The sequence below is a fragment of the Ambystoma mexicanum genome, chromosome 2q (assembly GCF_040938575.1).
Source record: "Ambystoma mexicanum isolate Mex_15411 chromosome 2q, UKY_AmexF1_1, whole genome shotgun sequence".
Lineage (NCBI taxonomy): Eukaryota > Metazoa > Chordata > Amphibia > Caudata > Ambystomatidae > Ambystoma > Ambystoma mexicanum.
In genome coordinates, this window is record NC_090924.1 from 544,924,098 (window position 1) to 544,949,061 (window position 24,964).

The 24,964-nt window shown below is 44.8% G+C and overlaps 1 protein-coding gene across 1 annotated transcript in view; it reads left to right on the forward strand.

Moving 5' to 3' along the window:
• GARS1 (glycyl-tRNA synthetase 1) overlaps nt 1-23,664 on the forward strand; it is a 279,785-nt gene extending 256,121 nt beyond the window's left edge. The window contains exons 16-17 of the mRNA XM_069647695.1: nt 6,704-6,894; nt 23,348-23,664. Coding sequence (XP_069503796.1) covers nt 6,704-6,894; nt 23,348-23,473 — 317 coding nt within the window. The 3' untranslated portion in view covers nt 23,474-23,664. The remainder of the gene's footprint in view (nt 1-6,703; nt 6,895-23,347) is intronic.
• Nucleotides 23,665-24,964: the final 1,300 nt, after the last annotated feature.

Below are 24,964 nucleotides of genomic sequence, written 5' to 3' on the forward strand. Positions count from 1 at the left end.
TGAGAGAAGCCTCCATACCTTCGATGTAAGGAGGCATAACAAAACCTCTCCGGAAAACGGACCATCTCTTCGTTTCCATAGCACCTGGTAGGGAAGGGGATCAGTGTTAAAGAACGCCATCTCCAGATGGTTAGTTGAGTGCATACAGCTGTGCTATTCACTATCAAAAAAGATTCTACCTTTTACACCAAGAGTTCACTCTACCAGAGGTACAGGAGCCACTTTAGCTTTTATTGCAAATGTCCCCTAGGATGCAATTGGCAAGGCAGCTACCTGGAGCTCAGTTCACACATTTACTCAGTATTACTGCATTGATAGATGCTCTAAAGCAGACGCACAGGTGGGACAGGCAGTGCTGAAACATCTATTTTTCACTGTACCGTTTCATAACCCACCTCCTTTTCCAGATACTGCTTGCTAGTCCATGCCAAGAATGTGATCTAAGCAGATCCACAAGCCTCAGAAGGCATGCATTACTCATCGTAATTGTATTTCTGAAGCTTATATCTGCTTCGATTCACATGCGCCCACCCTTCCTCCCCTCCTGAAGTCGAAGGTGCATAGATGTTTCTTGCTCTGTCTGCTTTATTGCCACTATACTCGGGTTACACTTAATGCAACCTCATGTCAGAAACAGAACTATCGGGGACCTCGACGCGTGATCGACCATGGGCACAGTAGATGTTGCACTAGGGACAGTATTACTAACACAGCCAATCAATGTCCCTTTTCAAGTTTTGAAAACAAATCATGTAATACTCTGCGACTACCACTAGATGTCGGTCTATGCAAAGCATGTGAATCTACGCAGTTACAAGCATCAAACAGTCTTCCAAAGAAGCTTTCAGATTAAGCCGGGCTTGGATTATCAAGGGAGTCATTGTTAAAATGGATCTTTAGAATCAGCCCTCTGGACCGATCCTGAGATGCCACCCTGCTCTGTTGAATAGGTAAAGAAACTGTCTAGCCAACCACTATCTGGGTAGTGTGACTGAGCAGCAAGGCTTAGACTTAGCAACTGGGTGAGTAGTGCAGGATTCAGTTAATAGCACACAGAACACTCTTAATAATGCAGGTTAGGCAGAATGTATACAAATGGCTATTTGTTTAGGCCTTAGACACATGCTTGGCAAGGAAAACCCACAGGTAAGTAATACATTCCCTACTATTATATATAAATTCCCTTTTGGTGTGCTCTGCTAAGAGCCACTAACACTTCACTTTTAGAATACACTTAGAGCAGTTTCAGAATACTGTAGGATAGTAAAGCAAGTGAATCAAAAGAACGAGGTAAGTAGCAATCAGTTTGAGAAAATAAAGTAACACCATACAATACCTTTACAATATGAAGTACTAATAATAAAAGAAAGTCCTCACATAGCTATAAACGTGTCCTAGAGCCCCAGGTCCCAATGTAGTTCTCCTCAGAAAGCTAGGAGTCTTTAAGCCTGAACAAGTGGACACTGCCAACAGGCAGTTAGTAAGGGTCTCTAACAGTTGAAGAAAGGTTCATAGCAGACCCTCTCATTCCTCCTATATTAGGGGGCGGGATGGGCAGGTAGAAGATCCTTGACCAGAACTCCACAGATAACGGCCAGGCAAGGGAAAAGTTTTTAAGATTTGTTTTTTAGTGCTTGACGCTGAAGCACTTTACAAAAGAAATAATGCAGTACAAAAATATATTTTCAATTAACAAATGCAGCCAAAGGAAGATAATCCTTAAAACCGGGTTTTTAAAAAAGCTAGGGAACGTAGGAACCACAGATATCGGTAAAAGGCTACAGTGCTTGGTGTGATTAGAGAAAAGGAACAATGGCGAGAAGAAGCACAAGGGCAACGAGGAATAGATGAGAGCCTGGGACTGAGGGAGGGAGAGGGGGAGAGAGAGAGCGAGAGAGAGTGTGATGGATAGAACGAAGAGGGGCAAGCTGGTTAGCAGGAGACCGAGAAGGAGACTAGAGCAATAGAATAGCTGAGAAAAGACAATTCAGGAGATAAGGAGTTTAGAAATGTCAAAAGAAACGGATTAGCCGTTAAGATTTTAAAAAGTTGAAAGCGGCAGGAATAAGATGTTAGAAATGTGGAAAGAGAAAGAAATCGACAAATTGAAGATAACACCCAGATTACAAGCTGAAGTGGGAAGGTGGATATCGGAGGGGGTGTAAATGAGAGGGAGGAATCGGCGTGGGAATCGTAGAAGCAGGCAAGAAAAGAACACCAGTCTTGGAAGGATTGAGGTGCAAGAAATTAGTAGACATCCAAAACTGGATAGAAAGCAAACCAGCCGAGAGTGGATAGAAACTTAAAAAAGAAGAGGTGATGATAAACACCAAACGATGAGATACCAGAAACAAGAGGAGTAGTGTAAAGGGAAAACAGTAGTGGACCGAGCACAGAGCCTTGTGGCACACTGTGAGAGGAAGATGAAACAGGTGGTGAGTGGAGTGGCCACCACAAGAAATGGAAAAGGTATGAATAGAAAGAGAAGAGCACAACCACTCTAATACAGAATCACAAAAACCAAGTTGGTAAAGAGAGGAAAAAAGAATCGAGTGGTCAACCTTATTAAAAGCAGCCAACAGATCAACAGGGACTATAAGGGATGATGGTTCAGAATAACAAGAAGTCGGACACCGCAAAATGGGCAGTTTCCTTTGAATAACATGCATGAAAGCCAGATTGGAAGTGAGCTATGATTTATGAAAGCTCAGAGGAGGCGATTGGCTCAATCAATTTAGAAAGAAAGGGAAGGAATGAAATAGGACAAAAGTTTGAAAATGGGGGCGGGTGGACGGACGGACGAATAAAGTTGGGGCTTTTTTAGAATAGGGAGGATTGAGGCATGTTTAAAGGATAAAGCAACAGTAGAGGTACCTAAGGAAGAGTTGAAAAGAGCAGCATGATAGGGAAGAAGAGCAGGGTAGAAAGTATGTATTAAAGAGGGGGCAAAGGTATTGGAAGGGGTAGCAGTAGGGTGATACTTAGCAACAAAGGAGATGTGGGAATCAGAAAGGGAAAGAAAATTAGACCAAGATGAAGGTGGGAGAGAAGGCACCATGCAAGTAGCCAAAAGAGACGAAGTAATAGAAGAAAGAAGAGATTTGAGAAAAAAAGTCCAAGGTAGAAAGAGAAGAAAACTAAGCAGGACGCCATTAGGAGGGGAAGAATATGGTTTAAGCTCTGAAATGGCAGCATGGATGAGAGGAAAGAGAGGCAAACTGTCAATACTGCTCTTTAGCTGAGACAGTCATAAGAAAAATCTATATAAATTAAGAGATTAAGATTTGAAATTACCCTACTTTTACAACCAACACCGCTGGGCTCGATGTAATGTAGAACTGGGTGTGCAGATTGAGGGGGGGGGGGTTGAGTCCATGGCTAGGAATGTTTGAGAAGGTGAAAAGGATGAAGGGGGTAGTATCCAGAATACAGGGAGAGTGACGAAGCAGCATTCATTGAAAGAGAAACAAAAGTATCAACTCGGGGAAGGAGAAAAATAAATGCATAGGAAAAAGTGGAATCCTGAAATTGGCAGAAATCGCATTGAAAGAAGGTAGGGAATGAAGGGAGGGGATTAGAGCAAGAGAAGAAAGTGATCGGAGGAGTAAAAGGGTCAAACTAAAACAGACTAAGAGAAAGAGAAAGATGAGAAAATTAAGTTCCAGAGATCTGAGAAGGGGTGGGGATTTGTGAAAGACAATAGAATTCAAGATGAGAAGCTACAAAGTCAGGAAGAAAGGTGCAAAGTTAGTCACCAAGAAGGAGAGGAAGATCTGAGATTGAGAAAATAAGTAATGGTACTCCGAAGAGGGAAACACTGGGAGGTTAGCTGAGGCAGAGGCGGGTACCGAAGAGTAGAAGATAGAATTTCAACTCTTCTGCCATGTGCCGATGGGTAGAGTAAGGATTAACTTCAGTCAAACCTTGTGGAGTAATGGGTAAGGAACAGGTATGTTTTCTCACTGATTGTACTTTGGTTCACTCAGTGACCACTATGTTATACCCAATACCGCTGGGATCTCTTTTCTCGGTTCCTTTGATGGCAATCCAGGGGTCTCTGGTGACTGAGTCACTTTTGTCATTGTATTTTGGTTCTGGCTAGGTTGTGTGACCACCACTCTGGCGACAAACTCTGAGGATCTCCAGGACTCGATTTAGGGGGAGCGATCAGAAATTGACTTGCCTGGTGGAAACAAAGAAAATTATTCTGCAGGGCCCTACTTTGTGTTGTAGAGCTGCAACTGCAGGGTCGGAGGGGGGTGAGAAGGTGTCTTGTTTCGTAAGTCGAGGATCTGCAGTCTCCAAAGGCTCAACTTTGGATGAGGACCGATGCGGCTAGGTAGCCCTGGAGGAAGCTGGTCAGCCCGCAGGATACTTCCGAGACAATTGTGAGGGCTTCCAAGGGCGGGATCCTCAAGCTGGCGTCGAGACTGGTTGGTCCTGCTACTCGAGGGGTTGAAGTTCCAATGAAGGCTTTCTGGAGATAAGCAAAGGAGCAGAGCTCCTCAGGGACGATTGAAGAGAGCAACACTGTTCTTGGCTCCAATGATAACACTTATAGTGGCTGCAGGATTCTTCCTTCAAACTAGTATTTGAGCCGGAGTAATCCTTAAGGCCACAAATTGTAAGGATCTGCGCCATTCAAACTGACAATGGCTGTCCACTCCTGGACAGCCTCTGCCCAACACATCTGCAGAGCAACAGGCACATTTTGGCATGGATGTGGACTGAGGCCACCCACACACCCCACATACCCCACTCAGACTCTCCTCCACCACCACCACTTTGCCTGTGAAAGCTGGAGCTTTCCCTGGGAAAAGACTTACCACATATGGCAAATTCGACACTCGGAGAGCAGAAAGAAGGCCAAAATACAAGATGGCTCCAGGACAGGCAGAAATCCCATGGCACAGCCCTTTTAGAGTATATGGTACTCTTTTTGGCATTAATCTGTAAAATGCAAAAGTGTAGGAGAAAATGAAAAGTAGTTGAAAGTATCAGCTGCTACCAGCCCATCCTGTACACATCAGGCGAGTAACAACAATGTTACAAATTGTTGTAATGCATGTGCTTGGGGGTATGTGGAACACTGAGATGGAATATGGACTGTTCACCCTGAGCTGTGGAATGTTATCCTTTGGTTTGAGTCAGTTGGCTTGCTGTTCTCCAGTGGATGGGTTGGGGTTCTTTATTGTTCCTGTAACTTATAAATAAACATTACTGCTCTGCACCAAGAAACGTGTGGCGCCCGTCTTTACACAAATAAAGTTACAGGGACAGTGTCCCTACCACGCTACACTGTAAGGTGATATGTGCAGGGAAAAATAAACAGGATTTTACAATGGGGAACTGATTGCCATAGGGACTGATCAGTGCCTCCAAAACAGATGAGTTTAGCGTGGCAAGTGAAGTAAAAAAGCTTCACTTGCCTTCAAACATCAGAACTCGTTCAAAACAACAAGTTGGATGTCTCATTAATGTCTTTGGAGAGAAATCAGCAAAAAGAAAATCTTTCCTATGTTCTAAATCAAGAAATCCAGCAGAAAGTACTGGGGAGCATCCGACAGGGTAAGCATAGTTTCCACATAAGAGACTGGTTGGCGTTTTCACATCCGTTTTGTTTGTTTACAGACTGACAGAGTTTACAGTAAACTTGATACGGGATGTCCTATTGAAGATTCATTATGAATGGAATTGGAGTGAAAGGGGGTGTTAGGGAGAATTTTCTTTTCTGTGCCAATTCCCTTTAACCTTGGAGACCCCCAGCTCTTTTGTTGGACTCAGGTTTTAAAACAATGTTAACGCCTGAGAGTGCGACTTTTATTTTTTTTTTTCTCTCATATATTTAACGTAACATTGAAAAATTATGGAAAGTCCAAGAAATTGTCACAAATGGACCGTAGCCCACCAGCCAGCCCATGAGGCTTGTTCGTCTATTCTATTGTAAATTTCACCCTATAAGTATCCCTCAGATATACTCTAACACCATGAAACTGCTACTGGTTGACTATATAAAATAATAATTCTAGCATTTAACCCATCTTGTGCTGCTACATGTAATGTTTTGACTGTGCCACAGTCTATAGCATTGGCCACTATATTCCACCAAGGTCTCAGTTTAGCCTTGGCTTGTGTTTCAAGCAACCTTCCGGTGTGCCTGGGTAATATATAGAACTTCATACCAGTGGATTAGCTATGCAGCAATCCACCTTTATAACCCAATGCATTTTAAGGGTATTCAGTGATAAAATTGCGGCAAAAATGTTGCCATGGTTTGACCGTTAAAGGTGTACCCCATTACATCATTTAAGGGGCGTGGGGGTTGCAGAGGTGTCCTCCGCATCCTTAACATGGATTGCGTCAGCAAAACCAAAGCCTTTTTGCCACGATATTTTGTGTCCACGGCCATTTTTGCAGCGGTTTTAACACATGGAACCCATTTTAAGTACTCTAATACCTTTGGGTTTGTCCCTTTATTTTCTGACGTCATTGCATCATTTCTGTTGAAGATTATGTATAGACATGCCTAGAACTGATGTTCTTTTTGCTTATTTGGTTTAGTTAATCTTTTGCCATTTTTTTTTCTACTAACCTTGCTTTGGTTTTATATTTAAGAAGGAATGTGCCTTTTGATGTGTTTCAGATAGCCCTGCTCCGGTTTCTTATAAAAACTCTAATATATATGTTTATTTAAATTTTACAGCTGAAGCATTGACCAAGAATGGAGTCTCCCACAAGGTTGATGATTCTTCGGGGTCCATTGGCAGACGCTATGCTAGAACTGATGAAATCGGTGTGGCGTTTGGTATTACAATCGACTTTGACACAGTAAACAGGACACCTCATACTGCTACACTAAGGGATCGTGACACTATGCGACAGATCCGAGCTGAGGTATTTTTTTTGTTTCCCTCAAGTACCTGCACAAATCACTGCTTATGTATTCTGTTGTGTTCCAGTCCCTACATGTAAAATAAAGAAAATGGCTGTAGAGATTTGAAATTCTAGTTACCTGTTTAGAGATAGTTTGCTTGAGTAGTATTTTCTCGACTCTCCTAGAATACATGTTGTTTAAGCTGGCTTTCTTTTTCTTAAATTTTTTAAAATTTTTATGTTTGTATTTGGTTATAGAAAAAAACCTCTTACAAAATACTTTACTTCTATTACAAATCATTCAATAAAACCAACCAACATCGGGAGGAAGGAAAAGAAAATTAAAAAAGGAATTTCACTTTCACCTTTTAAACTAAAAAAAATACCCTTCATTCAATAAAAAAAAGGCACAAAGATGAGCAAGGGGAAAAAAAAGAAAAAACGGACAAAAGAGAGGGAGAAAAAGAGCAACTATCTATTAGACGGGTTGATGTAAAAAAATCACTTAGAATCAGAGACCATAACCAAGCAAAGAAACATCCCACAACTAAACATGATCTCAATTGAGTCGAAGCAAAGAATCTCTGACCTCTTCTGGCAGATTTTTAGAAGTCACGATGTTATACCTTTCTAGGACTTGTACTACCAAAATTGTCAGGTCATTCCAATGTCCAGCGATCAAGCGGTCCCAGAAAGATTCCTCCATATAGCCATCCCCCCCCTACGTCAAATCTGGCAAAGAGTAGAAGTCTTGCGGGCCAAGCAGTAAGTGTTTTAAGGATGGGTTCTGTGGGATTTTGCACACATTGCATAAAGTATTAGCTTCCTGCTCTTCCCCCTTATCGACAGGACCTCACCTTTGTGTGCTGGCTTGCTAATTAAATAAGCTGTGTATTCCATAATAAAAGGCTTTGTGATGTGTTACTGTGCCTACTGAAATTTGCTTTGCAAAAACAGTGATTTGATTTTGTTTAGGGTGTGACAGGATTGTCTGCATTTGCTAGATCAATCTTTAAATAACTAGTGTTGGGAAAGATGTGTCTTTTTGCTGCTTTCCCTTCTTAGACTTCAGTGGGACACCCTCTTTGTTGCTATTGTGTTGAACCTTTCCTGACTTTTTGGGGTAAGTGGAGCCTTTTTGCTTCATTTATCTTGCTATAACTATCAGTACAGTAACATTGGCTGCTCTTCTTACCTGCAAACAGCACCTTCTGTGAAGTAGAGCTGCTTTGTGGAGCTGCTTTGTGTCTCTTACTTAGTTTTTGTTAACTTTGTAGTTACTTGCATGATGTTTCAAGGAACGGCAGGTGGCAGCGGATACCTATTCACTATTTGCTTTTTTCTAGTCTTGTGCACTTTGGCATTTTTACGCTTAGTGCCAGTCACAGTACAACATACCGTAAAATGTCTGTCACAAGATTTTTCCCTGTCCCTTGGCTATCTTGTAGTTTGACCTTCTGCCTACCCTGGACTGGCCAGATTTTCCATGTATGGTAAATACTTTCCCAGAGAAAGCTCCATCTTTCACAGGAAAATTGGCAAGATGTGGAAGCCGAGTCTCCCTGGATCCATTCGTACTAGAGTCAGTCTGTGGCTGGGAAGATGCAGTGTCCAGAGGCTGTTCAGGATTGGATATTACCTGAATTGTCCGAATACAACTGACCGAATGACACAATTGACCAAATTACAGTGGTCCTAATTGACCTTCATTACAATCGACCATTTGGGTATTTTTATATATATAGTGGGTTGGTTTGGGTTTATAATATAAGGGGATTGGGTGGTGTGTTGCCGGGAGTCATATATATATATATATATATATATATATATATATATATATATATATATATATATATATATATATATATATATATATATATATATATTCCATCCTAATTGACCTTTTAAATTCGGTCAATTGTGATTTGGTCTATTTGTATACAATCCAGGATTGGACAGCCCCTGCCAAGACTTAAAGGTGCAGATCCTTGATATTGGGGCACTGGAGCAACCCCAGCTCAGATTCTGGATAAAAGGAAGACTCCTGCTGCCTTTCTACAGATCATTGTTGAAGCAAAGACCTCTACGAAGGGGAGCAGCCTGCTAAAGACCCGAATTTCGTCCTTTGATGCTTTCCAGCATCTCTTTCTTCACTTGCTTTGCAAATCCCTGCCTCTCTGCAGATCTTCTGAAGACCTTTTGGTGGTAACAACTAGTCCCAGCATCTGCTTGAAGATCTAGTTTTGGAAGCGGACAGGGCGAGTTCCCGGAACCCTTTGCTGCACCAGTCATCATTCTGACTTAAACCACAGGACTCTGCATAACCTCAACTTATGGAAAAAGAAGCATTTCCCTGTAGTTGCAGCTCTCCACCACAAGGAGGGACCTTGCGCAACCAGTTGCTTTGTTTCCGCCACTAGGGTTCCTCCTTCCATTTTCACCATGTAGCCATCGCTGTCCACCACTTGCATCGCTTCCTGGAAGTCTCAACGGTTGTTGCCGGAGTGTGGTCTCATCATAGAAATCAGTCCTGGCGCCATAGGCGCCAGGCTCATAGACTTTACTTACCTGATGCAGACCATGCTGCAAGTGAGTTCAAGCCAACGTGAGGCCTGGATGGGACTATTTTATTACAAGGACTATTTTTTTACTCGGCCGTGGTTCTGGGGAACTTCTTACCTGGAACTACTTTGGAGGCTATTTAAACAACGCCCGAACAGCAGCACACGCTTCACGTTATTCTGCATCCAGCAGCGTAACGCTCACCGTGCCTGCAGTCAGTATCCAGTCTTCGTCCACGCCCGCCTCGAATCTGGAGCTCCTAAAACAAAGAGGAAAGAAAAGGACAAGGTTAGAAAACAAACTATTTTCAAATTCCTCACCTGATTCCGGATCCATCTCGCCTCCGGACCTGGAAAGAACATCATTTCAGTATGCGTCGCATCTCCAGCTGCAGTGCCGTGTCATACTCTCCAGTCCTCGCAGCATCTTTCGATTTGGCACTGCCTCCATCATTTCTTCGCCGAACTCCGGCACCTGGGGGGCAAAAGAAAACAACAAGGTTAGCCGAGAAAACCAACAAATATAACTCTTATCCACCATAGACTTACCTGATTTACCACCGGAGGCATTATTCTATAACTCTCCACATCTTCATGCGCCGCATCTGCAAAGAGAGAGAAAAACAACTCGTTAAATACGTGCAACATTTACCGGACAGCTTCGGGTAATAGACTCTTACCTGAGCGCCACCAGCTACCATGAGAGCATCTTCTCACAAACTCAGATGCAAGACAAGGAAGGAAGGGGGGGGAACAAGAGTGAACATCGGACATATTGAACTCTATGAACTTGATACTTACTGGTCCTCGCCAGGAACCTGAGTCAATACTCTCCGTAACTCTCCCACGCCTTCAAACCAGTGAAGTAACTGGCATCAACGCGCCCCTGCAACCCATGCAGGATGGAGAGCTCATCTTTCAAGAGTATAAGGTGAGATTGCTGAGGGGGCACTTCGGAGGTGATTAGTGGGAGGACTGTGGGGGTGCCATCACTTGAATCCACGGGTGGCTAAATCCATCTCTCCACTTGTAGGAGAATACTTCTACGGGTCAAGCAGACAAGATTAGGAGGGCCAGTCCAGTCAGTCATCTCTGCACTACGCATCTCGGTGGAGACCGCAGCCGTCTGGGTCCGACCGACGCCCCTGTGGGAGCCAGGTGAGCGTAACAGCAGCAAACTAGCTGGACACAAGACCTTATGCCTGAGGTGACCTTTGCATCCGAGGCCCCCGAGCTCCCACCAATGGAATCAATGTGTGAATTCAGGAACTCCTATGTTGGTCCCTGAACGAATCGGAGTTGAGGGCGGTGAGTAAACCTATTTGTTTTGCCCTCCCTTTATCCATAGGGCTTTATGGGCTTAAAGTCCTGGTCCAGCCACCCCCACGCCCTCCTTGCCTAGCTTTGAACATGATGTTCTGGTCAGGTCTCCTGGGTCTTAATTAAGGTGGTTGGTTTGGGAGAACATCTGTTAAGAAATGTACTAATGTTCTTAATGTACTTTTGAACACTTGTTGGCTAAAGCCAACACATGTTGAAGTACCTAAAGAGATGTCTGCCCACCTGAAATGACTGCAATTGGGTCCTGTTCCTTTAAGGGCACTGGGCCCTGTCTAGGCTTTGAATAGTTTTTGCTAACTCCTTTATTTTCTGTCTTTATTTCACAAATTGATTATTGACCTGGTTTGATTTCTCTATTCACTTGCTTTACCACACAAAACCTCTGAAATGAGGCAACTCTACTATAGACTACATATGTTATATATGGATCTTAGTACTCTATTGAACGCAACCTTATGGTCAACGCAGCAAAACCAACTGCTGTTCTGTCAAATTGGAGCTACAAAAACGAACCCCCCACCCCCACTCCACCCTCATGCTTAGCAAAACCAATGAGATATGGCCATGATTATGTGTATGACTATCTTGGCATACGGTTTGACACTAAACTAAATGGTGCCCCACATATTACTAAGCAGGCAACTAGATTAAATCAAGCTCTGGGAGGAGTCGACTGATTCAGAAGATTAGTAATTAACCCTTTCATTCTATTCTACAAGTTTACAAGTGTAAATCTCTTGCAGTTGCCATCTCTGGCTCTTCTCAATGTGGGATCAGGCATACCAAACCCCTTCAAGTAGTAGCAAATGACTTCATAAAGAGAGTCCTTGTACTACCTCAATCGTCTTCTAATTTTGGAGCACATCTTGAATTGGGCTTGGCTTTCTTGTTAGATAATTTGTATTTATTTTATTTGTAACGCGCGCCAGGCCCAGGGGCATCCGGGTGCAAAAACGTAGTAGGCAAATTTACATATATTTCACAACATATACATATATTTAGTAGGCATATTTACATATATTCCACAAGCTCAATGGCGGTAGGGTCATTGGGGTCACGGAATCCCAAATTGAGGTATCCTAGGAGAATGATTTGCGAGTTGGTTTTGGATTTGTCAAGTAATAAGGTAGAGATGTCATCTGCAAAGGAGGCGGCTTGGCCGGGTGGTCTGTAGATAAAGGTGTAAGGTGGCAGTTTGGTTGGGCGTTAGAGGTAGTTTGACTGAGATGAGCTCCGCAGTGTTGCGATCGCGGCGCGTAATGCTGTAATCTGGAGGTATGGCCAGAGATAGTGTGGGTCCAGATGTTGCAGGTAACCAAGCCTCAGATACGGCAATAAAGTCCAGCTTTGGGTTGTGATCAGGTCAGCAATGTCTAGAGCGTGTGCTGTGATCTATCTAGCATTAATAAGTGTGCCCTTGATCTGAGTAACTTTGGCTGCTGGCGCTGCAGTTGTAGGCTTGTTGCTAGTAAGGGGCGTACATGCGGCAAGGGGGCTGTGTCTAGTTAAGGTGAGTTTGGCAGAGTGTGGGCAGAATAGCGTTTCTTCACATGACAGAACCTGGATCCTAGTCTCTTATTTCTCGTGTGGACGGCACAAGGTTGATTCGTGTGGGTTTCTTTGCAAAGTGTTCTAGCCAGAGAGCAGGGGCATTGAGGTACTGGTTAGTGGAGGTAACGTTCAAATTGTGCTCATTAGCCGCTGGCAGGAGACCGCCCATAATGTAACAGGGTGAATGCAGTAGTTGATAGTGAGCAATGTATGCTGGTGCGGCGGCGGTGGGTAGGGGAGGGCAAGCGCGGTGAATAGGTGGTGTATGGGTGGGCAGCCTTGCCGCGAAGGGCCGGAGTGGGAGCAGTAGAAGGACACGGGATAATATCATGCGGGGGCACATGATAAAAAAAAAGTAATGTTGTAGATGCACCTGGAGAACCAGGGGACAGTGCATACCTCTGGGTCAATGGCAGGTAGGAAGGGCACAATCGAGACACAATCTAGACTAAATACAAAATACAAAGTCCATACTAAACGCGGTAACAGGGCCATGAAGGCTAGAAATGAATCAGGTGCTGGTTGCAGTAACACGGGAGCTAGGGCAATATATTATATCAAATGTTATGAGCAGCAACAAGGCCCCAAGGCTGGAGGCAGTGTCAATTACTAGTAGCAATAACAGGCTAGATGCAGAGTCTACCACTAGCAGCAATAGGGCATAGCGAATACAGGAACAGGCTAGATGCAGATTCTAACACTAGCAGCAATAACGGGCTAGATTCGGAGTCTACCAGTAGCAGCAGTAAGGCATGGAGGATACCATAACCGGCTGGATGCAGAGTCCGTGCTAAATGCAGCGACTACAGTATGCCAGACTCAGGTGTAGGGCAGCTGAAGGCAATGTCAGTGACGTCATGGGAGAGAGGCAAGAGAGGCAATCATAATAGCGGTCGTGCAGAGTGTGGTAAACTATGCGTGATCGCAGGTTCAGTGCACGCTAGACATGGGTCACAGTAAATTAGGTGCAGCCATCTGTAGACAGATGTGCTAAGCTGTACATGTGTTAATAATACAAATACGCGTTACTGGGTAGATGCACTGAAAAGTGCGGTGCAGCATTACATTACAACAAAGGCCAACGGAATGGAGGCGGAAGTCCAAAGTCTATGATGCGCAAAGGCACTCGTGGGGTGCACCGCATGTGGGATTCGTTGGATAGGCAAGGTTATGATCTGGGGAAGAGACAGCAAGCTGCAAGGTCAGGGCAAGCTTACCGAAATGTGGCCATGGTCCGTGGCCCCGGCCTCGGACGCCACCGGACGGGCTCCAGACAGGAAGGGATCCTTGTGTAGAGGATCCTTAGGGAGAGGGCCTAAAAGAGCAGAGGCTGGCCAGTAAAATCACGCGCTGCAGTCATGTGGTCGTTGAGAAGGCAGAGAGGGTGCCGGCGGCCATCTTAGATTGGGAACACCTCGTGGGTTCCAATGGTGGCCGAAAAATAGGTCAAAATAGGCTTTATGGCTCGAATCGGAGCCTGAAAGGAATTTATCCTTAAATGCCAGGAATTATGCTGTTCAATCAGGTGGTCTCCGTGTTGGGGGATTATATCAATCAGGGGTCTGGAAATTAGGCAGGGTCCCTACCTCTATCCAGGTAGAATCAGCAGGACTGCTGGCCAACTCCTGCACCTCCGGGGTCCTGGTCGATGTGTTGATCAGGCTCCAGACAGGAAGGGATAATCGGTTTGTATAGCCGGTTTATCATTGGCTTCACTTGTGGTGCAATCCAAATGATCACAAGCAATTATACCTGATGTAACGCTGGTCAAAGATGACTTGAATGCAATCCCATGGCTAAAACATGTCTACTATGCACGTAAAGAGTTAACCCATCAGGAATTATGACAATATTGTCACGATGCCCGCTCCCAGGGAGCCGGCTCAGGCCCTGCGTCCCCGAAAGCGGACATCAAGTCCCCGGGAAGGTCCCAGCAGCCCCTTATAAGGGGCCCTTTGGACAGCATCCTGGCGCCTATGGCGCCAGGCTCATAGAAAACGTCAGTCCTGGCGCCATAGGCGCCAGGCTCATTATGAAAGTGTTTTGGTGCACTTACCTGATGCAGACCATGCTGCAGAACCCCGGCCTCTTTGAGGCCTGAAAGGAACTACTTTACCTGTGGGACTCATTTACCACCCGGGCGTGGTCGAGGAAGGACACATTCTAGGAACTTCTTCCAAGGCTATTTAAACCACACCCGATCAGCCACACATGCTTCGCGTTGTTCTGCATCTAGCAGCTGGACGCTCACCGTGTCTGCTCCTGCATCTTGACTTCTGCCACACCTGCCAGCATCCTGAATCACCTGCAAGGGAACAAGAGAACAGAAGAAGGAAAAGGCCTCACCTGCTAAATCTGCAGCCCAGAGACATTTCGCCGACAATCCTGAAAAGGAAGACATTTATTTTTAAAAGCACATCGCATCGATCGCTGCAGCGCCGCATTCTCCTCACCTTTACAGGGCGCCTCCATGTTCAGCAGCGACCATCCGGATTCGCAGTCGCGCCCCCATGCCTAGGGAGAAAAAGACAAGAACAAAGGTGAGAGAAAGAAGGGAAAAGGGAAGCTAAAACTCCATGTCAAGACTTGCCTGTTGGGTCATTCCCTTTTCATTTCGGGTCCGCGCCGCATCCAGGCATTTTCGGACCCCGGCCCCTAAGGGGAAAAAGACATCAGCGTTAATGAGTGAATGAAAAGACATTACCAAAACACTCATTAAGACTTACCTGATTTCCACAAGGATTTCACCGCTCACCTCGGGTCGGTGCCTGTTCCCCGGCATTCCGTACCCCGGCCCCTGTGGGGAAAAAGACACTAGCATTAGAACATTAATGCATGGACACAAGGGGAACCACTTATAGAAAAACTTACCTGGAAGCCAAGCAAGTTTGGTTCTCACCCATCCGAAAATCCAGTGACGTAACTGGATACCAACGCGCCCCTGCATCAGAAGCAGGATGGAGAGCTCGTCCTTCCGGACCCTAAGGTGAGACGCTACGGGGAAGCACAGAAGGGTTTTGAGGAGGGAGAGAGGGGTAAGTGGGAGGCCTATTGCATTACCCCGCAGACAGTTAACCCCCTATTCTCACCTACAGAAGGATACTTCTGCGAGTCAGACAAGCCAGATCTGGGGCCCGGTCCAGTCCGTCTTCCGAACCCTGCGCATCACCTTAGACGAGGTCACAGCAGCGCGAACCAGGCCAGCGCCCCCGTGGGAGTCAGGTGAGCGTTACAAATATTTAGTCATTAACCAAAATTAAATAGTTGGATTTAGTCCATGCATCACAAAGAGCGGACACCCATCCAAAGCATCTCTACCCTTACAGGTTTCCCACCCTCCTATGAGTGGACCCCTTTACAATTGAACAAGATTATGAAAAGGATGTTATGCTTTGTTAACTTCATGCATAGGCACCCAGAAGAACTTGCATCCCTTAGAGACGCCTCACAGTCAGGGAATGCAAAACATCAACCCTCTGCCTGCCAAAATAATCACGTCTTGACCCACAGACAAGCACTTAAGTCCTAGGCCCCCCAGCCTCCATTTATCAAGACTCATTGGAGGACTTGTATGCTATCAATCCCTCAGTGTCACAAGACCCCGCTCTCTGCGAAACCAGGGATACCAATACAGTTGGGACTAGTACGACATCCATGTCATCCAGTCACCTGACCACCTAGATCAGCCTGTAGCAGATTCACATGTAGATAATCAGCTTCAATACAAAGAACTGCTGCTGAAGGCTGGCCAACATTTCAATATGGACACCCAAAAAGGCACAAGGAGACAAAGACTTTGTGAAGGACATTCTTGGTGACTAGAAATCCACCACTTTGTGTATTCCACTGTTAGTCCATACAAAGACGTATACAGCCATCCTCTCTTATGCCTAACCTCAGAAGGGCGGTTAACTGTAGAATCGAAATGGTAGTCAGGCCAGCACCCACAGACCCCCTGTATGTTACGGGTCAACTCAAACCTGACTCACTTGTCACCACTACTAGAAAAAGGGCGGGTACTCCTCTGGCGTCGGCTGAAGCCCCACAAGACAAAGAAAATAAAGATCTACACTTTTCGGAAGGAAAGTTGCATCCTCAACGGAAAATAATTCTGCACTCCTAGCTAGTTACGACTGTCAAAAATGGGATGAGTTAGAACACCATGTTGAAGCGATTCCAGAACCCCTAAAAAACACAACTAGAAAGCATCACCTCAGAAGGCAAGCAGTGATCTGATTGCATACTTAAAAATGCAGGAGACCATGCAGGCCTCATCATTGCATAGGGCACACTTACCAAGCGCCATGCCTGGCTTAGACCGTCTGGCTTTGAGTTGGAGACACCGGTCACCCTCCTTAACATGCCAGTGGAACTCAACGTCCTCTTTGGCAAGGCTGTAGAAGATTCCCTCAAAAGCGTGAAGGAGTAGTATCATACTCTCAAATCCATCGCCCAACTAACGAATAAACCCTACATCCAACGGGGTTCCTCAAACTCCAGAAGGTTTAGAGGACGGGGCACGTAACGCTCTTCCGGATACAATCAGGGCGGCCAGTCTTCCCCTTGGGGCCCCTCACAAGGACAATCTTTCTCTTCTAATTTTCAAAGAGGACAAAAAAGATCGAGAGGAAGAGGCAGAACCTCACCTGGGAGAGGCTCCACCCCTCCCAAGCAATGACGCACCTCTACAGGTCCCCTCCCATGCCACTTCAGTAGGAGGTCGCATCTCACACTTCACCCACGCATGGGAGGGGATAATGTCAGACAAGTGGGTGTTGGCCACCGTAGCAGGCGGGTATTGCATCAAACATTTGCAAAAACCACCCACCCGCCAAGTACACAGAAAGATGATACCAGAAGAGCAGCGCATTCTATTGGAGGAAGTAAAGACCCTGCTCGAAAAAGACGCCATAGAGATCGTCCCAGTAAACCAGGTAAACAAGGATAGTTATTCAACATACTTCCTTGTGCCAAAGAAAGACCTGTCCATGCGCCCAGTACTATATCTGCGCCCTGAGAACAAATATGTCAAACCTCAAGTTTTGCATGACCACGCTTCAAGAGGTAATCCACCTCTTAAAAGCGGGGTGATTACAAGGCAACGTTGGATATGAAAGATGCTTACTTTCATATTTCAATTCTCCCAGTGCACTGAAAATACCTGCAACAAAATCGTGGGATTTCACTACCAGTTCAAAGTACTCCCCTTTGGCATCTCGTCAGCCCCAAGAGTATTCACAAAGGTGCTTGCAGTAGTAGTAGCAGCCCACCTCCGTAGAGTGTCAATCCCTGTGTACCCTTATCTGGATGACTGATTAGTCACTGGGGAGTCTCCTCAAATTTGCACACAAAACACCCAAATAACGATAAACCTTTTCCATTTTGGTTTCTCCATCAATGAGAAAAAATCAAGTCTAGTTTCTAGCCAAATAAAACATTTTCTCTGAGTCATTTTAAAGACAAAGAAGGAGCTGGTTTTCCCGGCAAACAGAGTACAAAAACATGTTGTTGCAAGTACCTCACTACAAGGTCGGTCACCAGATAACTACGCAAAGCAATGCGCTTGCTTGGGATGATGGCCTCATGCATTCACTTGGTGCCACACGCGCCCCTGTCCATGCGCCCAATGCCGGAGTGGTTAGCAAAACCATGGTCTCAGGCAAGCGGTCAGTTTAACGATCTAGTGGTTGTTTCGCTAACCCTACTACAAGGAAAACCCTTTTGCATTTCACCACCAAAAGCGATCCCAACTAGAGCCACCTTACTCGCCGGATGGGGGGGCGGGGGCGCTCACTACAGCTCATGGCCAGCGGACACGTACTACAGCCCAAAAACGCATCAATTTCCTAGAACTTCTGGCAGTTCTCAAGGCTCTTCAAGCCTTTCAGCAACATCTTTCAAAAGAGTGCAAGTCCTCACAGACAGCACCACTGCCATGTTCTACATAAACAAACAGGGAGGCACACACTCTCTAAGTCTGTCCAGGCTATCCCAAAAAATATGGAAGTGGGCATTCAAGCGGAACATGTTCCTAACCTCCTGGCATGTTCCAGGGGAACACAATTCTCTGGCAGACACTCTAAGCAGATACCCTCTACCAGAAGAATGAGTGGCAACACAACAGATATTCTGGATGGAATCTTCTCCCAATGGGGTCATCCCACATTAGACTTTTACGCCACAAGCCTAAACACGCAATGCCCAGACTTCGCGCCCAGGTCTCCCCAACCAGGGTCCAAGGGGCAACGCCCTGTGGATGAACTAGCCAGTGAAATTTGCTTACGCTTTTCCTCCGACGCCACTACACAGCGTGATAGTATACAAAATGCACCAGGAACAAGCTACTCTAATCCTGGTTGCTCCTATGTGGATGACACAACCTTGGGTCCCACGTCTGCTCAAACTGGCGATGTGCAACCTGATCAAACTCCTGTGCCCTCACAACATGCCAACACAACACAAGGGAACATCTCTCCACCCTCAATTTATGATCATGGCAGCCTGGCTTCTGAAATCATAGTTCGGCCACTTAAATCTTCTGCAACCGTGTATGAATATCCTAAAGGAAGTAAGGAAACCCAACACCAGACACTGTTATTTCAACATGTGGAAGAGATTTGTGATATGGTGCAGGTCACAATCCATAAATCCAATTAAATGTTCCACAGCTAACATTCTAAATTATATGCTTTACCTACTAGACTCCGACATAGTATTCCACTCCATCAAAGTACACCTGGCTGCTCTGTCAGCTTACACCACTTCACAGAGCAAAGTGTCCTGGTGGAAAGTTCCTGTCATTAAAGCATTCATGGAAGGGGTAAAGAGGCAATAGCCTCCCATCTCTAACCCTCCACCGCGTTGGGATCTTAATACTGTGCTCTCCAAACTCATGGGTCCGCCCTTTGAGCCTAAAACATTTGACTTACAAAATTGCATTTTTAGTAGCCTTCACCTCTATAAGATGAATCAGTGAGCTACAAACCTTGTCCATACAAGACCCTTTCTTCATAATCCATAAGAATAAAGTTGTCCTCAGAACACACTCTAGGTTTTCACCTAAATTAATTTCAAAGTTCTATGTTAATCAAGCCATAGAACTTCCTACCTTCTTTCAAAATCCATCTAACTTGACTGAAGGAAGCCTCCATACACTTGATGTACGGGGGGCGGTCATGTACTATCTAAACAAGACTAAACCCCTAAGGAAAACAGACCAACTCTTTGTTTCCAAAGCACCTGGGAGAGAAGGCGATCATATATCAAACACCATCTCCATATGGATAGTCCAATGCATACAGCTCTGCTAATCCCTATCCAAAAGAGTTTTACCTTTCGCTTCCAGGGCTCACTCTACCAGAGGTACCGGAGCTACCTTAGCCTTCATTGCAAACATCCTTCTAGACGCAGTTTGCAAAGCTACTATATGAAGTTCCATTCATACTTTCACACAGCATTATTGCATTGACACTCACTCTAAAGCAGATTCACAGGTGGGACAAGCCGTTCTAAAACATCTATTTGCTGCTGTACCTTCTTGCATCCAACCTCCTTCTCCAGATACTGCTTGCTAATCTATGCAGAGCTTGTGATCTAAGCAGTTCCACAAGCCTCAGAAGGGATACATACTCACTGTAATCCTATTTCTGATGCTTGTATCTGCTTAGATTCACATGTGCCCACCCTTCCTCCCCTTCTGGAGTCGAAGGCGCATAGATATCACTGTTTCTGCTTTCACATCTGTACTTGCGCTACACTTCATGCAACCTCATCTCACAAACAATCTAAGGGACCTAGACGCGTGAAGGACCATGGGTACAGTACACATCACATTAGGGATAGTATTACTAACACCCTTTCAACGTCGTTTTTTGGTTTTCAAAAACAAATCTGATCATACTCTACCACTAGATGTCTGACTATCCAGCGCATGTCAATCTAAGCAGATACAAGCATCAGAAATATGATTATGGCAAGTAATGCATCGTTTGTTAGCAACTGTCCCGAGGGATTACTACAATAACTAGATTTGGAGAATTTAGTTTTTCCATCTTGCCCAATGGGAAGTCACAATTCTATTTGACATTTAGGGGGTAGTATTCTCTTTTGATAGAATTTCCTTCAGCAGCACTGTAGGACAAAATATAAATGGTGGAAGAAAAATAGAAAAATGAAGCGTCTAGGTATGTCACAATGCTATCCTCCAGCGCAGAAGCAGCACAAACTCCTTCCTCCCCTTGATAGTCTTAGAGCCTGGACTGAGTAGAACACAGGCCACTGCAACCACCACGGGGAAAGAGGGTTAGGGTCCACGGATTGGATAGGTGGGGGGATTGTAGGAAAACCGGGTAGAGGGGTAGGGTGGTTGGGTAGGAAAAGGAAAAACAAGGGAAGGGTGCTCCTCGGCTCTTGTCACAGTTGAGCGCCTTACTGTTGTAGGCTGTTATGCTTTTCAGTGTTGATTTGTACCTCATCACACTTACCACAACAGCCCACCGACATTGCACACTATGCTTATGTACTACACCCAGGCTACCATTGGCACCAAACACTCAGATGCCCCAGTAGCAAATGCATCCAATGAAAGACTGATTACCTCTCAGTCCTTCACACCTCAGGACCTATTAAGTGCGGCGTACAAATGCCTCTAACTAAATATGTACACATGCATTAAACGCTTAAATCTGTAAACATCACCAAATACAATGCAATAAAACACTTAGCTCTGTGTTTTCTCGGTGTGCTTGGGGGGTCGCGCAACTCTGTAGTTCAAGTTCTGTGCTGGCGTGTCTCTGGAGAACATGGAAAAAGGAAAACAATTAGTGCACACCCCTCGCTCTTCAGTGTTTCACATAGCGTGGATTTTTTTTTCCAGTAATTTAAAAGGCCAGGCGCCGAGTCACATGCGGCTAGTATCCCAGCTTGTAGTGTCTTAGTGGGCGTTAATCCCCCATGCGTAGGTTTTCCCCCAGAAGTGCTTTCAGGTGTCACTGCGGGATCCGGGGTCCCTCCCAACCTAGGAACATGCTTTTCGGAATTGGAAGGGGGATCGGCACTACAGGTACCGGGGTCCCTCCCCCGGGGTCCCTCCCAGCCTTGTATCATGCTCTCTGCAGGCTTTGCGTTCCCAACATTCACTTATCTTTTGGGTCCGCGCTGCCGAAGGAGTAGCTTCAGCGAGGACGGGCCCGCGTAAAGTTTGTTTTGGCCAGAGCTCTTCGTTAACGCGTCTTTTCAGGGTGAAAGACTAGCATGAACAAAGATCTGAGGTTTGCGCATGCGCGGCAGTGTCCTTGCGCATGTGCGTTGGCGTGGGCGCTGTTCCGGGCTTTGGCCCATGAGTTTCTAGGCCCTGTAAGCCTGCCACTTCTTTTGTGCTGCATCCGGGCTGCTGGGTCTGTCTTTGCTGCAGCCTAACGTTGGCAGGGGCGGCTGGGGCATTGTGGCCTCGCCTTGCAGATGTTGTCCTGCCACATCTATTGCACCTGCAAAGGGGGCAGAGATGACATCTGCTGAGTAGAAGGGCCCTCGCCGCCTAGCTCTGGTTTGCTTTACGACAAGGTACCAGTTCCTTTTCTGCTCTTTTTACTTTAATGGTCCCTTTCTTTTGGATGAAACTTACAAACCAAACGATTGCCTTCCACGATCAAAATGACAGCCAAAAGTCCATGCAAACGAGACCAAACTAGTCCAAGAACAATCAGATTTCACTTGAAAATGTTTCCTATGCAATCAATGTTTCTTGACATAAGTGATGCTGGATATGGAGAGATGTAAAAAAAAACAATTATGCCCTTTCTCTCTTATCAATTTGGATTGAATAGAGGCAAAATTCTCAAACTAGCCTGATGGTTTGAGCACGGTTTCATCCAGTAGTAAGCACAGAAGCGATTTTGTCAAACATCCACAGGATGTGGCGGGGTCAGTTCAGGTCCTAGCCCTTCTAAATTGCAGACAACTCTAAATGAGGACAAACTGGCAGAGGCCGTGAAGGGAGAAACAGTCAAAGCAGTCAGCAATAGGTAATGTAGAGTTGCCCGTACACAGCCAATGCTGGGTTTGTTGAACCTAGCTCCTGGCGAAAGCCTTGAACTGTGGTTCTGATGGTAAAGATCTTTTTGTGACCTTAATAGAAGAACAGATTGCCAAATGTTAGTCTGGTCCATAACTGGAAAAGGTTTTGCAATTTCCGTGGTGCCCAAAGCTAGATTATTGCAAGGTTTGACAACAATACATAGCTTGTGGTCGCTGCATGGGTTTTGTAGCACATATTTTATTTTTTGTTTTAATTTATTCTAGTTAAACCCTTTAGCATAATCCTTACCTGCTGCTGTGAACAGTGCTAAAAGAAAGCATTTGATACAATAAAACATTTCTTTTTTTTAAATTCCTATAAAAAAAAGTACATGAACAAATAGTGAGTACAACTAACCTGAACTTACCGCCAGCACAATTGAAACCAGCCCCCAGCCTCAACTAGTTTTGACGCATCCCGAGCAAGACAAGATATTTGACTTCATCTCTCAGACAAAGCAACTGACAAGAGCCTCCTACCCAGAATAGACCATGGGCAACTGATCCAATAGGAAGGTAGGGAAGGCAATGGTTCATGCTGAGGAAGGTTCTAATCCTGAAGGTTTTGAAGTGTGTGAACGTGCTATGAAATGTGCCCACATGTGGGAAATTGAGATTTGATGCAGGACGCTTTTTAGGCATGACTGCCAGGTTTGCTGTTTTGAGCTGTATAGTTTTACACATCCTGAAAAGAAGTTATTAGAGGCCATTGGTTCAGCACCATTAATGTCTAATATTGTACAATCATCCCAAATGTCAGCAACTACCCCGTCTTTTGCACCACAAAGTAGTTGCATTGAAAGCTTAAAGAAACAGTATATGTGAAACGGGAGCTGTAGTACTAAAGGAGACTTGTGATTTGTGTGATCTCACTGCACATCTGTTCTACTCTAGTAATTATCCCGAGTTGTCAGTTAACCTAAAACGCATTTCTTTTTATCGCCTAGATATCTGAGCTTCCTGCTATTATTCGGGATCTTTCAAATGGTTACCTTACTTGGACAGATGTAGAATCAAAGTATCCAGCCTTCGGGGGACAGGAAACTAGCAAAAAGGACACCGTCGAAGAATAAGAAAATGAACTAAATGAACTCTTGAACGAAAACTACAATAATACTTTCTACTGCTCATGTTGCCATTATGAGAACTTCTACCAAGTCAAGCATCCCAACCTGCTTTACTCCTTCATCAAGGGGTTTATTTTACGTTATTTACACTTGAATCAAGTTAAACAAATGAAATCTACATAAAGTTAATGAAATTATTCTGATGTTTCTTGTCTTTAATTGTTCTATACTATTCTTTGGGGCTTTTAGATATTAATTTCAATGTGTTAGTGTTTATGTTGACTTGTTTTTGCAGTACTTTGTGTAATGCTTCTATAGGTAGCTATGCCAAATGTTTTATTTTCTAAAATGTTTTACTTTCTGTTGTATCATCACACCAGTGGAATACCAGAGTCCTATCCCACTGGCGTGACCGCCTGGCAGGACATGGACTGTGGCATTTCCCAGCATTAGATCTTTCATAGATTCACATGCATTGAATAATTCCAAATTGTCGAGCTGCTATCCATTGGACAGTTTGCAATTGACAATTCAGAAAAAAGTGCTATCTTTGGGCAGCCTATCCACTGCCTCTTATGTTTATCCTCTCACCAGTGGTGGTGACAGACCTTTGACAACATCCCTGGAGTCCATATTCCATTTCTTGACTGCACATTATGTGAATTGAGCGCCCACGGGATTGCTCTCTTTATTTGACAAGTTAATCTGCTTTTAGCAATTCTTTCGAGATTTTCAACATATTTTGAATATTTGACAGGTGAGGTTTCTGTGTTGAGGGTGGTTTGGTGGGGTTTTTTAATGCTTGGACGTCCTTTTTTGATTGGGAGGCAGGGGCAGTCTCAGCCCATGCAGAAGTGGGCTCCTTGGAATATCTGTTCTTTTTTGTTTTTCTTTTCCGGTCATTGCTGTGATGTGGGCTTTAAGAAAATCTATGTGAAGAATTTACATAAGGAGTGCATCTATTGCCTCCATCCACTCTTCAACCGGAAAGGCTGTGCAATGTCCTGAATTCAAGGCCAATTACTTTGCACCTGACTAAGGCATTCTGCAGTGGTCTTGGAGCCCTCCTCTGCTAGGCCACCTGACTGTTTAGTCAGACTTGTTCATCGTCTGCTGTTGCAGGGGCAGCATCTGCTCGTCCACTAGCTCACAAGTGTTCAGTGGCTGCATCTGCAAACCAGACCACTTTATTATGTTACAAAAGGGCCAATTCAATCAGTCTAATATATTCTATCGCTTTCCTAATAATAATATTCTCCATTATTGATCCTTTCACTCATTACCGGTCTGGGGAAAATGTCAGTTTATTATTTTCATTTTCAATGCACACAGCTTTGAATATTATTCTCAGTTTCATTATAACAAACGTCTAACCTAAGAAATGTACTCATTGGCGATGCAAATCACTTGTAATTTATAAACTTGACTTTCTATTACTCTGACATATGTCTTGCAGCAAAACATGAAAATAAACGCTGCAAACACACACAATCCATA